General features: G+C 37.4%; 4 protein-coding genes across 4 annotated transcripts; 1 reads left to right on the plus strand and 3 right to left on the minus strand.

Moving 5' to 3' along the window:
* Positions 1-1,099: 1,099 nt before the first annotated feature.
* Positions 1,100-2,771, minus strand: LOC17890598 (transcription factor bHLH148). The gene has a single exon (XM_023786209.1). The coding sequence runs from the start codon at positions 1,893-1,895 to the stop codon at positions 1,224-1,226; it is 672 nt and encodes a 223-aa protein (XP_023641977.1). The 5' UTR covers positions 1,896-2,771; the 3' UTR covers positions 1,100-1,223.
* Positions 2,772-4,387: 1,616 nt separating this feature from the next.
* Positions 4,388-7,418, minus strand: LOC17891726 (protein SINE3). Its single transcript, XM_006298556.2, has 4 exons — positions 7,160-7,418; positions 6,941-7,060; positions 6,342-6,719; positions 4,388-4,641 (listed from the first exon to the last, which is right to left on the minus strand). Exons 1-3 carry the CDS (start codon positions 7,250-7,252, stop codon positions 6,351-6,353), a joined length of 582 nt encoding a protein of 193 aa, XP_006298618.1. The 5' UTR covers positions 7,253-7,418; the 3' UTR covers positions 4,388-4,641; positions 6,342-6,350.
* Positions 7,419-7,604: 186 nt separating this feature from the next.
* LOC17892049 (huntingtin-interacting protein K) lies at positions 7,605-8,673 on the plus strand. Its single transcript, XM_006298782.2, has 4 exons — positions 7,605-7,843; positions 7,936-7,991; positions 8,215-8,281; positions 8,376-8,673. Exons 1-4 carry the CDS (start codon positions 7,712-7,714, stop codon positions 8,466-8,468), a joined length of 348 nt encoding a protein of 115 aa, XP_006298844.1. The 5' UTR covers positions 7,605-7,711; the 3' UTR covers positions 8,469-8,673.
* Positions 8,674-8,815: 142 nt separating this feature from the next.
* On the minus strand, positions 8,816-13,949 carry LOC17892108 (mitogen-activated protein kinase kinase kinase YODA). Its single transcript, XM_006296975.2, has 13 exons — positions 13,267-13,949; positions 12,636-13,086; positions 11,890-12,559; positions 11,730-11,770; positions 11,579-11,647; positions 11,223-11,323; positions 11,036-11,114; positions 10,805-10,903; positions 10,509-10,577; positions 10,361-10,410; positions 10,186-10,267; positions 9,645-9,739; positions 8,816-9,502 (listed from the first exon to the last, which is right to left on the minus strand). Exons 1-13 carry the CDS (start codon positions 13,638-13,640, stop codon positions 9,373-9,375), a joined length of 2,310 nt encoding a protein of 769 aa, XP_006297037.1. The 5' UTR covers positions 13,641-13,949; the 3' UTR covers positions 8,816-9,372.
* Positions 13,950-14,145: the final 196 nt, after the last annotated feature.

Consider the following 14,145-nt stretch of genomic DNA (forward strand, 5'->3'; position numbering starts at 1 on the left):
AGGCCATTGCCACTCCCATGTGGCTCCAGGCTCCCTCTCATACTTTTTATTATTATAAGGTCACTTCTCTCTTCTATTGCTTTTGTCACTTCTCTTCTCTCTTGTTGTTGCTTAGTCATACTCCAGTGTTCTTCCTAAATAATTGTAAGGAAAAACAGTAAATATTCGTAATTAATCATCTATCTATCTATCTAGGGTTACTGTTTTTATTTCTTTTTGTTGTCTTGTTGGCCATATCAATTATCATATCATATCCCCTAGCGCATATATATATGAAGCTAATGAATCAATCATGTTTAGTCATGTGTAACTATAATTTCGTAAGAGTTTTTGTTTGATGAGGAATATTAAAGGACGATGTATATGCAAAATTGCAGATTAGTGTAAGAACTTTATTATTGACAGGGACGAATTAGCCAGTGTAAAGATTTTGTTGTTCTTGTGAAATAAAGGGAAAACAAGAAAAGGAAAAGAAGACAAAACAACCTAAAAGTGTCAAATATATGAGAATACAAAGGAGGGGCAATAAAGCGAGTTTGATGATTGAGTGACAAAGTCTGTATCATCTATCTATCAAGTACGCACCATCTCATCATCATTCAATTTAATGCACTTGATTGTCTCATTTCATTCTCTAATGCATAACCACATCAGATGCTTACCCTTAATCACATACGACCGTTGAACAGTGGAAAACTATTAAGTGTGTAAAATGTAAACCAATCCAACTAGTGGCAGTATATATTTTATGATTAGGTTTCATAAGATGATGAGTACATTAATATGTCATATTCAATGGAATTTAAAGTACATCAAAAGCTCCTCCATACTGGTTTAGTATCATATCCTCTATCTATCTATACTATATGATGAGGTTAAAGACCCATTTAACTGCAATAACGTAGATGTCAATTTAAATCCACTATGATTGATTACTCATGAACCTTAGTGGTCAAGACTAAAAAAAAAAAGACTTGTCCACTAATCATGCATATACTTTATTTAGATTTGCGGATCGTAAAAACCAAAATTGGATGATTAATTTGTTAACTCAGTTCAAAATCAAGTTTTAGTCATGGCGAGAAGAAGAATCAGCAGCTGAAAAGAGTACTTACAATATATATATATATATGAGAGTTTTGGTGTACACATACAGAGAAGATGAATCTTTTTCTTATAAAAAAGGATGGAATATTTTGGATAATGACGAAGTTAACCTCTCATCAAATCGGCGGAGGAGCAGAGCCGTAGCTGGAGAGAAGCTGAGCTAAAGAGTTCATGGCTCTGACTTGCATCTCCAGAGCCTGAATGTAATCTGTTGCTTCTTCTAGAATCACCGGTACTGATTGTTTCCCGCAACCCGGAACTAACCGGCCTAGAACACGAACTTTCCGGTTCACCGACGGTATACTCTTCTTATTCAATCTCAACACCGACACTCTTCTTTTTCTCGATCTGTTGCTGCTACTCACCACCGTGGTCGTGACCGGGATCGCCGTCGTCGCTCTCGGACGTTTCTGTTTACGGAACTTCAGTTTGATCCTATTAGCTAAGATGGCTCTGCTCCAGAGCGTTCTCCCGCGAGCGGAAACGGCGAGAGCTCGGTCCGCGGCTTCACGTACGGCTCTGCCTCGTTTCTGAGCCGTTGGAGATGATGTCGCCTCGGCTGAAGAGTTGTTGAGGCGGACTTGCTGCAGCGCTTGGATCAGCTTGGCGGAGTAGATGCGTTGTTGCTTCTCGGATCTCCATCGCGTGTGGCTCTCACAGGAGACGGAAGCTGCGCTTGTACGAGACGACGCGGCGGATGAAACAGAGGATCTCTTCTTCTTCCTCCGAACGAGATCTGTAGTAGTACTCGTCGTCGGCGGTTCTGTATCTGAGATCAGAGACGCCATAACCAGCGGACAGGTTCTGATCTCTCTCCCTCAGTTCTCTTTTCGTATTGAAAAAGCCTACAGAATCTGAGTTTCTCTGAAGTTGAGGAGAAGGAAATTATGAAAAATGTAGAGAGAATATTGAAAGGTGAAGGGGGAAGAAGAGGAAGAGACATATATATAAAGGGAGAGACAAGACGTTGCAGTTAACAGACGGCGTCGTTTAGGTGGTGCCGTTAACAAGTAGGCGGCGTCGTTTTCGCCTATTTGTATTTGTCTTCTTTTATGCGGGGGATACGAAAGTGGCATAAAGAACTCGTGAATACCACCAAGAAAAAATAATATCATTTTCAACAGAGGACTAATGATAAGAGTTATACTTAACTGGCTCGCATAAGAGTATGGTTATGGAATTATTAAATACATTATTGTGACGTGAAAAGCAATGCCTATGAGTATAGTATATCTAAAAGCTTTGTTCCACGTTGATTAGTTTCCCGTTTCTCTTACATTACCAAAAGAAAAAGAATAATCACAAACATATAGCAGGAGAAAACAAATTATAGTGGGTTGAATCTTAATTAGTAGTTTAAGAAAAAGAAAAAAAAACAATCTTGTATGCGTTATATAAAGGCCGATACTTTGGTATATGTAATGGAGGAGGAAGGTAGTAGTAGTAGATTCAAATGGAATGATGCCATGTTCGTACTACTATTGGAGAAATCCATTTTATGACTTCCAGTGGTCGTTTAGTGGGACTGACAAGGCAAACAGAGAGGGGCCAGAAAAACTAAAAAACTTTGGATTTTGTATTCTGTGTAATGATTTCATAAATACTGAAATTAGTATTTAAATATACTACTTTACCCGTAAAGTATAATACCAAAACGAAACTGCATGTGCCATGTAGGGTAATGGCACTGCCTCTCTTTAAGGCTTTTTCTTTCTTTTCTTTTCTTTTTTTTTTCATGTAAAGATCACTGAAGTTAACTCGTTTTTTTTGTTTTTTCATGAAAAAGAGCTTTGTATATGTATCTATCAACATGTTTTAATATATTATCATTATATTGTGTGAATGTATAACTAAATATTAGATTAGTGAGTTTTGTTGGGTGGGTATATGGTGGGAGTAGCATTTGGTCCATATATCCTGCTGAGAAAAAGGAGCTTCTCAACTTCTCCATTTGGTTATATAATCGTAGAAAAATAAAGCTAAGACCAGCTCCCTCTTCTACAAACTTGTACTGTTAGTTTGGTTTTTGGAAATCATGTTTTTAATGTTTATGAAGTTCATTAAAATAGAGATTGACTAACATAAAAAGTACCACAAATAGCATAAATTACTGCATTAAGATGTTTTAGGCGTAGAACATGAAGGTGGAAAGGATGTTAAAACAGAGTGGATCATGCTTAATATTATTCATTTGACCTAAGGGTTACTTGTTGTATAAGCAATGCGTCATATTCTCTGTACCTTAGAAAGTTATAAGTTACAATGATTGCACATGACAAATTAGTATGATAAAGAAAGTAAGAAACAACATATTATATATCCACTTATCCACTAAAGCGTGCCACTTACAAATAAATAGTTCATCTACTTCGAATTTAAGACTATATTTTCGACTGTAGTTTACTTCAAATTTCTCAATTAATACTTTAGAATCCAGCTACATTTACAAACAAATGATTATTTTCCTTGGACAGTTCTGCAATTCTTTTTTCTTTTGGTAGAGAAACAAAAGCAACCTAATGAATTTGTCTGAACTGAGTCATAGAAACCATTACTCGTCGTATTAGAGATTCGTGTAGTTCCCATGGCTCTATTGTAATGGTTGAACTATGAAAAATTAGCGTTATTAAGACTAAACATTTAAATGTCTTTGAGGGTTTCAAAATCATTTGCAAATCGATAAAAGAAGACTTGTACTAGGAATTATGTGAGGGTCCTCAGCTAATCAAACATTGGACGGATTCGCAGGCTAGCCATTAAACGTGGACCTAATCCATATGTTATATAAAACAAGTATACATTTGATTTGAAATCCGGAACCCTATATCACCTAGCTAGGGTTCGTTCCATATAAAAATGAATATAGAATAATCATGAAGCTTATCCATACTTGTTATAAGAAATAATTGCAGCATGTGCAGAGACTATGTAATCATACAGATGACTCGATAAAAACGTAAAAGTAAATAAATAATAAAGGAAAAGGAGTTTTGGAATTCGATTTCTATTTCTTATACAAGTATTATGTTGTAAAACTGTGTCTACTTTTTTTTGTTTATGTTATATATGTTCTATGTAGGATGTAATGTGTCTCTCTTTTTTTCTTCTTTTTCATATCTTTATATATATATGGATGAAAAAGTCGATAAGAAAGGAAAATTTGACTAATACGTATGATGAAGGTGGCACAGAGATTGCCTCCCTAATTCTAGACACCAGAGAAACTAACGATGGAAGGACAAGGACTACTTTTAAAAGGAAGAAAAAAGAGAAGCACTGATGAGATAACGGATGATGCTCAATCATTGTTTTTTCAACGGTCTATTTTGAATTGCTAATATCAAATGATTATTTGTCTTTTGGTAAATTTAATATCAACTAAAAGCTGTTCTGAGGCAAACATGATATACTAACCTGTGTACGGACTGTTTTTTTTTCTTTTCATATGATCTTTTCCAACTTTTACATGCTCTGCTTCTGAAGAAGTATTTGAGTTTAAGGTCCCAGGTTCCACAGTTATATCAGCCAGAAATCCTGTTTAAATAGCACAAATATGATTGTTGTAAGATTACGTACACTAAATTATAAGCATTTCGAAGCCTAACTCTTAAGTTGCTATCATTGTTTTACCAGCAACACTGAGCAAACGTGACAGTTACTTGACCAGTGACAATCTTTGTTGCGAATCTAAAAGCTGAATTTCCAACCCATGATTTGCCTAGGTATAGTACCAGCTTTTCATCATAAATTGTGAAAAATATATACTCCTATATCTCAGTTCTCACTAAAAAAAATCCCTAGACTGAACTATAAGAAATCCACAAAAGCAAGCAAGAAAATTGATACAGACTATTGCTTATATAATACACAAAATATGGTCATTAAATAGTGTCAAGACACAAAAAATAAGATGGATAATTTGGAGAAAAAACACTCCAATAATTGGTTCCCACTAATTCAAATCACTAAGCTGGATTTTCCTTTAATCACACAGAAACAAGAAACAGAGAAAGTTTACTTAAAAGGTAAAAATCAACAAGAGCTGCTTTTCTTTTAACACATGGCATATATTGTATATTTTTTTCCCTGTTAAGTGGCCTACTACTATAAACTCCAGTAGAAAAGCCAAACACCAGTCTGGATTATTCTGTCTTTCAGTTTTCAAATACAGGAATGGTTTCCAAATCCTAATCTTTGTATCATTATCCATAATGAACAATAAACCTAACTTAACACCTCGAAGAGTTTATCCTAATACTGTATTTCTAAAAGATCGAATCAAGTAATTACCCAAAAAGGCTTCACAGGCTGGACTTTCCATAGGGTTTGTCTGGCTTATATACTAAAAAGTAAAAGAACAACTTGCATAAGAATGCAAACAAAGACTAGCACATGTCTTGGTAAGATCTATAACCTATTGGTTTAAGAATCACATGAAAACAATATATAAGAAGCGAAGAAATTAGGTGGGGTTGCATTTGCTTTGTATCAACAGAGCTAAGAATGGAAACATCAAGGTATGTTTAGAACCTAGCAACTTAAATGCTACAGACACCTATGCATTATATATGTGATGCAGAGACGACTTTGCATCTGGATAACACAAGTCACCGCAGAAAAGGCTATCAAGTGTCATATCAGTTGTGCCAATAAAGTGTTAGGGTCATTCATTGGTTAAGAAAGAAACTAACTAGCAGCTTATAAGGCCTACTTGCAGCCTTACTTACAACCTACCAATGGATCTAGTAAGACTACTTGGATCGGGCCTATTATGTGCTAAATTTCAAATTTCAATCAAAAAGCTGAGGAAGATTAACACTCAACAACAAAAAGTACAGAGATAGTAATTGGCATTTCTACCGCATAAGACTTCACTGAGATATCTGTACTACTTTTGCTAGGGAATATATATTTGAGCTACACAACAGATCTGTAAATTATAAAAAAATCCAACAAAAAATAGTAAAACTGTTCTATCCTTTGGTAGACACATCCCAATACTTGAAACATGTAATAGTGATGAAGCTCTACAGATGCCTAATAGCTTACTTGAATTAAACAGTTGGAGACTTCATAAGCAGAGATGCAACTTAAAGTGACAAGCAGGATAGATGTTTTCTTGCAGGCAAATCAGTATACTACCCCAATCCTATGCAACACTGATATTATGACCATCTAATGAAAAGTAAACCAGAATCAATTCAAACAAAGGTAAGAAACCAAAAGTGAGTTACCTTGCAGAATCATGTTGGAAGTGGTCCATTGTAATCAACTTTCTCCCCTGAGCTGAAGCAGACCACAAATGCAGCTAAGATAGCCCAAAGGATGAAACTCAAAAGCACAATGCGGAATTTCACAGTAACAATTCCATCGACCCAGCTAATTTCTTCAGAAGTGTCAACTGAACAGATCAATTTCTTAAGCTCATTGATCTCTGCACGCAAGGACTGCACAGAAGCAGGCAAGTCCACAATCGACTGGATCCGATCAGTAGAAGAAGTATCAGTACGAGCCTCCACACTAGTAATGGTTGAAACTGCAGAATCATCAGTGGGAAGATGAATCTCTGGCGTTGACAATAACTCTAGGCTCGATCCTTGCATAATAACACTCTGAGGAGAACAGCATAATTGGAGCATCATCAGACAGTACCCAAACACAGAATCGCAACGATAAGGTTCAATTCTTCCTATTATTTATCAATCACAGACCCAATCGATTCTATTTTCAAATAATAACATCCGATACGAACAGATCTGCGCGTTTGCAAAGCAACAGAAAAGAAAACTTCGACGAAAACGGAACCTAGTTTAAAACGTGGAGAGGAGATTACCTCAGCCTCGGAATCAGAGATCGCGCTAGAAAACTGAGAGATCGGAGTAAAATCGATTGGATCCTTCGTGCTTTCAAATGATACGTCGGAAAAGACTGCGCTCTGTCTCTTCTCCGCAACCTTCAGTCCAGAGAAGCAAAAATTGAATTGGAAATCTCAGTAGTACTTTGGGGGAAAGAAGAAACAATGGCGATTCAAGGATTGAGTCGGTCGAATTACCTTGCGATTCTTCATCTCAGGATCCTTGAGTCTCTTAGCTCCGAGATCGGATGAGCGCGCGAAGTTTTTCCTGGGATTTTGAATTTCCTTCATCTCTCTCCAATGTTTTCAATTTTGGAGCTTGTCAGTTTTCGTAAATGAGAAATAGTGCAACTAAAAAATATCAAGCAAGATATTTTTGTAGTACGCTTTTTCATTTCACGGGCTAAGGGGTCGATAACAATTTGACGCAAGGCCCAATATAGATGGTTCTCACTCACTGCAAGATCCACCAACTAAACCGAATCAGAGTTGGTTCAGTTTGTTTCGGGTTGGTTAAGGACAATTAAATCAATTAAAATTGATATAAAACGGTTTAGGTTTGGTTGGTCAAAAAAAAAAAAAACGGTTTAGGTTTGGTATTTTCACCCGATCGCTTTAGCCTTTTAGGGTTTCTAACATTGAAGCTAAACACTTTCGAACCTCAAAATCTCTGTTGCCGGAGATATCATTCACCAAAAACATCAACTTGAGAGAGAGAGGGAGAGAGGGAGAAAAGAAGAATTAGAAGCAATGGAGGGAACAGAGGAAGCTGGTGCGGAGATAGCGCTTGATTCAAAGGACTTACAGCAACAAAGCAAAGCTTTCGACAAGCTTACCGATCGTGTCGAGGATCGCCAGCTCGATTCATCTCGTGTTCAATCGGTTTGTTTCTCTTTCTCTTTCCCTGATTAGTAGTTATGAACTTGGAAGAAATTGGGAAATCTGAAATTGACAAGGTCGGTACTGTGTTTCAGGCTATGGCTTCGATTGCTGCTTCTAGAGAGGCTGATCTGAATGCTAAGAGATTGAGGTAAAAACTCTTAACTTTCTTGTGTTCTAAAATCTGGAGAAGGGGATGCTTAAGGTAGCTTAAAACATTAGTCAAACCCGTTTGTTTTGCCTGCAATCATATTTTAGAGTTAACTTGATCCTGCATTACAAGTTGTTGAGACTGTAGCTAATGTGTCTTTAGAAATTGGTGTTTTGTCTGCTTTTTTTTTGGGGCTTATGATTCGATGTAATTCATTATGCAGGGAGAAAGAACTGGCTTCTGTGAAGATCAATCATGCAGATGTTGAAATTATTGTAAACGAACTCGAGGTAAGCTTCTTCCTATTATCCATCGTTTCAACATTTATCCTTATATATGCATGTGTGCTCAAAGATCTGAATTTTTTCAATTGTAAATGAGCAGTTGGAAAAAAATGTGGTGGAAAGAACTCTAAGGGAGCACAAAGGGGATGCAGTTGCTGCGACTAGGGAATTGCTTTCTCGATATCCTCTATGATGCACCATCCTTTTACTTCCAAGAATTTTGTTTGTTTAAGAGGGTGAGATCTCCAGATGTTTGAATTAGTTGAAGTTGTCTATTGTTGAATCAATCTTTCGAAGATGCCTTGATATAGATACAATGGTATTTTGTATTTCCTATCTTATCATCTTTATGTTATTCCTGATTTACTTGGTCTTGGAGCTGTAAAAAGCTTGTGGTATAATCATGGAACATTGGAGCTACTTTCAAAGCAAAAGAAAACAAAAATTGAAATAGTTGCTAGAAAAGGCTTATATTGGGTCACAACAGCAATTTCCAAGTTCCAACCGAAGATATTCGAGATAATCAAACCGGAAAAGCTGTTGATTAAACCTAACATATGATACCGCTACATAAAAATTAATTCCCCAGTGGTGTCACACTGTCACTTATAAATGGTAATTTAAATCCCTTTTTTTCCTCACTGTACAAAATATCATCAAATGTTTCTCGCTTCGACGCACAAAAATATTTAGTATGCATGTAATCTTGTTAACATATGCAAGTGCAATCTCTTGCCAACCTACCCAACTAATACATTTTCTAGCACAATCAACTTCACATCAAGTTCCTTTCACGCACTTCCTTTAAGCTTCCACCAGAGAAATAGAGAGCAGAAACCAACGACCGAGATTACAGTAACTAACCTGAGCCATACGTTATTTTTGGTAGTTTGTGTAATGACCCAAACACATCACACAAGACAAGTCTCAGAATTCCAGTGGCTGTCTCTGCTTACAGTCTCCTCCACGTTGTAATTACACCAACCTACTGTTACTGCTCAAAAACAGACAATTTCTGTCTTTCTCTTTCTTTCATGAATTCTTTCGAGTCTTGACGCAGTGCGTTGATGAACAAAATGGCAAAAACTTTTGTTTGTTTAGTTGTCCTTGGGAAGAGAGTTGTCAGATAATGCAGCACGAGTTGCTTGGAACTGTATCGTATACTTTCTTTGTAGGTCTCTTAGTTTCTCCATCAGTTCTTGGAATGTGGGTCTCAGCTTTGTATCACTTCCATGTGGGACAGAACAAAATAGAGATACAAAATAATGTCAGCATTAGCTGTGAAACATGTAGAACATCTAAATCAATGAGAACCATAATAACTTAAGTTTACACAGCGATCATTGCAATATTCTATTCATTAATGTACCTCTGCCAACAGCTCTCCATTAATGAGATCCAACGAGGATCAATGTCTTCGGGGATTTCCAGCCTCTGATTCATGAACCCCACAGCTCCAATCACCTGCACATGTTTCAAATAAATCTCTCCATACTTGATTCGTGTATGTGTATATTACAAGCGAAAATGCAGTGAGACTGAAAATGAAATTTTCAGCAAGCAGGTCATGCAATGGAATAGAAATCAAATTCGCAGAGATGTTGTAAAGTATACATTTTAAGTATGACTACATTATATGAAATAACATATTTCGCTTGTATCATTATATTTTATAGGAGTGGCAATGGTACCTATGATTTTAACAGATCTACCCTGAAACCAATCTTTTTTTTTTGTTTGTCAAGAAACCAATTTTTTGACATAAAGATTCTGGTTAAATTTTTTTAATATAACTGTCAGCAGAGAAAATGTAGGTTATAAGTAAAAATTGCCCTAAAATGTCGGTTATAAGTAAAAATTGTCATTTGGAGACATGTTCTTATTATTTCCCTATCTATCAAAAACGATACCTGCATCGAGTTGAGAGTTTCCCATGGGATTTTCTCAGTGGCAAGCTCCCATAGTACTACTCCAAAGCTGTATATATCAGACCTGTATTAATGAATTAGAAAAGATAGTTAGTGATGAAGGCTAAAAAGATCAATTAATTAAAGGAACTTAACCAAAGAGAATACAAGAGTATACTTCTCATCAGCAGACTCATTTCGAAGAACTTCTGGTGCCATCCATTGAGGCTGCATAAACAGTAAAAATTCATTTAAGATCATTGTTGAAAGATCGACATCGACTACACACATGAGGATCTGAATCGAGGAGAGTCTAGGTTAAGTACCGTTCCCTTCCCAGACTTGCTGGTTAGGTACGTTTCATGCTTGATACGAGAGAGACCAAAGTCAGCTACCTGTCAAAGATGTCACAGTAAGTTGACGATGTTTCTAGTTCTATTTTGGAGGTCTGAATCTCACTTTTCCAGTTCACTCACGTAGAATGATTTTTTTTTTTTTCTTTTTCTAAAGCTTAATTTTCGTCTGAGAAAGCTATATAATCATTATGACGATTACTTATATAGATAATTGTTATCCATCTGGATTACAGGAATGTAAAAGTATCTAAAGATGAATATCTTACTTTAACAGTCCAGTTCCTGTCTACCAGTAGATTTGATGACTTCAGATCCCGATGGATAATGGGTGGACTACAGTGGTGAAGATAATTCATACCGCGAGCCTGTGTGAAGAATTATGTAATATGTTGGATGAGATGAACGGTGACTGAGTCAAAACAGGGAGGGGGAAGGAGGATCACAAGACAAATACAAAGAAGGATCACACATCAAATGAATGTGTAACTAGCACTCACAATGTCTAAGGCCATATGGATACGCCGCCTCCAATCCAGTTTTGAAGTGCTCCTCTGTAGTAGACGGAAGAGACTTCCTCTGCAAATAGTAATTCAAATGATTAGGAGCATGGATCAGAGTATGGCTTGAGGGACGAAAAAAGTAAAATGAAAGTGAGAGTAATAATTAAAAAAGGTGAGACCGAACCGTGGAAGGAACTCTGACACTATACAGAGGCGCTGAGGTGAAGTCACAGCTCCCATAAACAGCAGGACGTTTGGGTGTCTGAGTCTTTTCATCAACAATACCTTTACAATAAGACAAGACCAGCATAAATAATTTAGAATATGGAATTAGCTACATTCTTTAGTGCAATGCAGTTTGTAAGCGAGTATTCTTTAGTACATAAAGTGTTGTGTAGTTGAAGAAGCAGTCTGACTACTAGGAAATGAAAGACAAAAGTTAGATGTTGGTGATACTAAAAACCAATCTAAATGTGAACGGTCTTTTGCCAAAACTATACTCAAGAGCAATCATTGTGGAGAAGGGATTAAAAATGATACCTCTTGTTTGAAAGATTCTATGACCTCTTCTGAATATTCTTGTTTAGAAAACACTTTTACGGCTACATCCTGTGGCGACATTAGCAGCTCTTAATAAGACAGATTTTTGAACTTGAGGAATCTACAATATCATAAAGAAGCCAAAACATACCGATCCGAACCAGAGACCATGATAAACAGTTCCACATGAACCTGTAAAATGGAAACTACTGCATGTTAGCAGAACAGAGAGAGAATATTACATAACAAATAATATATCATTCTTATAATGAGTTGGCAAATGAGATAATCTGATTGAGAGGATAAGTAACCTTGTCCAATTTGTTCTCCCATTGTCAAATCATCCCATAAAATTTCATATTCCAAGCCTTCACTATCAGTATCAACCTTGTTCATAACACTGCTTCTGGTACTTCCGCAGCTACTAGCGCTGCTTGTACTGTTTGCATTAATAGAAGACGACCACAAACTAGAAGCCTCATTATTGATAGGCTTATTACTTTCAAAGGCATGGCTATCAGACTCAACAGCAGCAGAGGGATTAATCTGGAGACACTTCTCTTTCTCTTGTTCATTTTGTACCCAAGGCCATACAGAACGAGTAGGTCTTCCTTTTGAACCTTCCTGCGCATTCCCTTTCCATGGCCAAGACAAACCTTTCTTTACCATCCACTCTTCAGCTTTTGAGGTGAGAATCTTATGGATTGCAGGCTTTCCATCACTCTCATCACTGGAATCTTTGAAGGGTTTAGAAGCAAACTTCTCATCATTACATGTGAATACACCAAAAGGAGACTGGATAAAATCCCCTCTAGGTGTGCTGGCACCACTTGATGCTGCATCGTCCCTGTGGTCAGTGAGAGTAGAACCGAAGACACCATGGTCTGAATGATTACTATCCCCACTGCCACCTTCAGAGAGTGTGGCAGTAATATCGCCTGCTCGCATTTTCGACCTGACCTTGTTGCTCACCTTGGATGCCTGCAGTTTTAACAGTGGTCAAAATGTGTAACAGCAAATTAAAAAGTGAGAATATGCAACCAACAATTAAACTAACCAGATCAGATATCTTTGATGCTATGGCAACTTGTATAGGCTGATCGGAGTCAAGGCCAAGTTTTGATATAACAGCTCCTCTGGAGTCTAAGCCAAGTTTAGAGGCAAAACTATTCCTTGCAGGGTTAGAGCTCGTTTCAACTTCTTGCGACTTTAATTTAGCCAAAGAGATTCTAGGGTTCAGATACGGTGATGTGTTACTTGTGATACAAATGATCCCCATAAGAGCACCATCATCATCATAGAAGGGGGAACACGTAGTGACAGCTGAAAATCGCTCCCCTGATTTGCTCTTGACAGGAAACTCGCCGGTCCAGCTCTCTCCACGGACACAACGTCGAGCAATATTCATAGCAAAGGCAGCGTCCCGATCATCAGCAATAACATTAATTGGATTCTCCCCAAGTGCTTCTGCTGCAGAGTACCCATAGACCTTTTCCGCCATAGCATTCCTGGAACAGTCATGTCATGGAATTGGAATCTGAAGAAATAACAAATAACAGAAAATAAAACAATGCAACTCGAATCTTACTCCCTAATTAGAAACTATTATCTGAGTAGTCATTATCTGTTCCACAGATAGAGGAAACAATCATAAAATGCAATCACAATCACAAGATGGAACTACTAACCAAAAGATAATTCGCATATTTAGATCAAAGGCATGAACAGCTTGTGCCATCGACTGTAGTATATTCAAATACTGTTTATCGGTGAATTTACCAGCCGATGGTCCCCCGGGACCAACTTCAGACCTCAATCTCATCGAATTGTGGAGACGGCTCTCCTTCCGCAACGGAGAAGCGTTACGAAACGAGGCGGCACCGTTTTTCCTCCAAGCCGGAGCTCCCTCGCCGATGTTCCTCCTCGCAGGAGAAACCGAATGCGAACGCTGCCTAAGCTCCGTAGAAACCTTAAGCCTAGACATCTCCTGCTTCAGATGCTCCTGACTCTCCTCTAGCTCAAGTATCTTCTTCAGAAGCTCCTCCGCAGGTGGATTCTCCATTGCGCTCCAAAAATATCGGTAAACCCTACCACGAACAACAAGTAGCCCTTCCGATCAAATCTGAAGAGCCAAGCGAGTTGAATCAGGGATCGGTTCTGAGTTGAATCAGAACTTGAAGAAGGTGCTCAGTGCTTAATCCATGTCGAAATAGGGATTTTGATTTGACTAACGACAAAGGAGAGATGATGATGATGACAATCTCTAGCTCCCTAACCAAAGAACAAAAGTTTCTCTCTCTAGAGAACAAAAATGGAATTGAAGAATTGACGCAAGAGAAACGTTTTCTCAAGCAGTCAACAATAATGGAAACCTTTTCTCCGCTTTTTATCTTTGCTTCTTTTGCTTGCCTTTTTGATTTTTTTCTTTTCTTTTTTAGTCCTTCACTTTCTACTTAATAATAATCATAAGTTTCTTGGTATTTATTTTCGGTAGACTCTAGATTAGATTGTAAATGATTTAATTAAAAAAAAAGTATTGAAACACCGATGCTGTTCGGAATTAGGCA

The sequence above is a fragment of the Capsella rubella genome, unplaced genomic scaffold (assembly GCF_000375325.1).
Source record: "Capsella rubella cultivar Monte Gargano unplaced genomic scaffold, Caprub1_0 scaffold_3, whole genome shotgun sequence".
Taxonomy (NCBI): domain Eukaryota; kingdom Viridiplantae; phylum Streptophyta; class Magnoliopsida; order Brassicales; family Brassicaceae; genus Capsella; species Capsella rubella.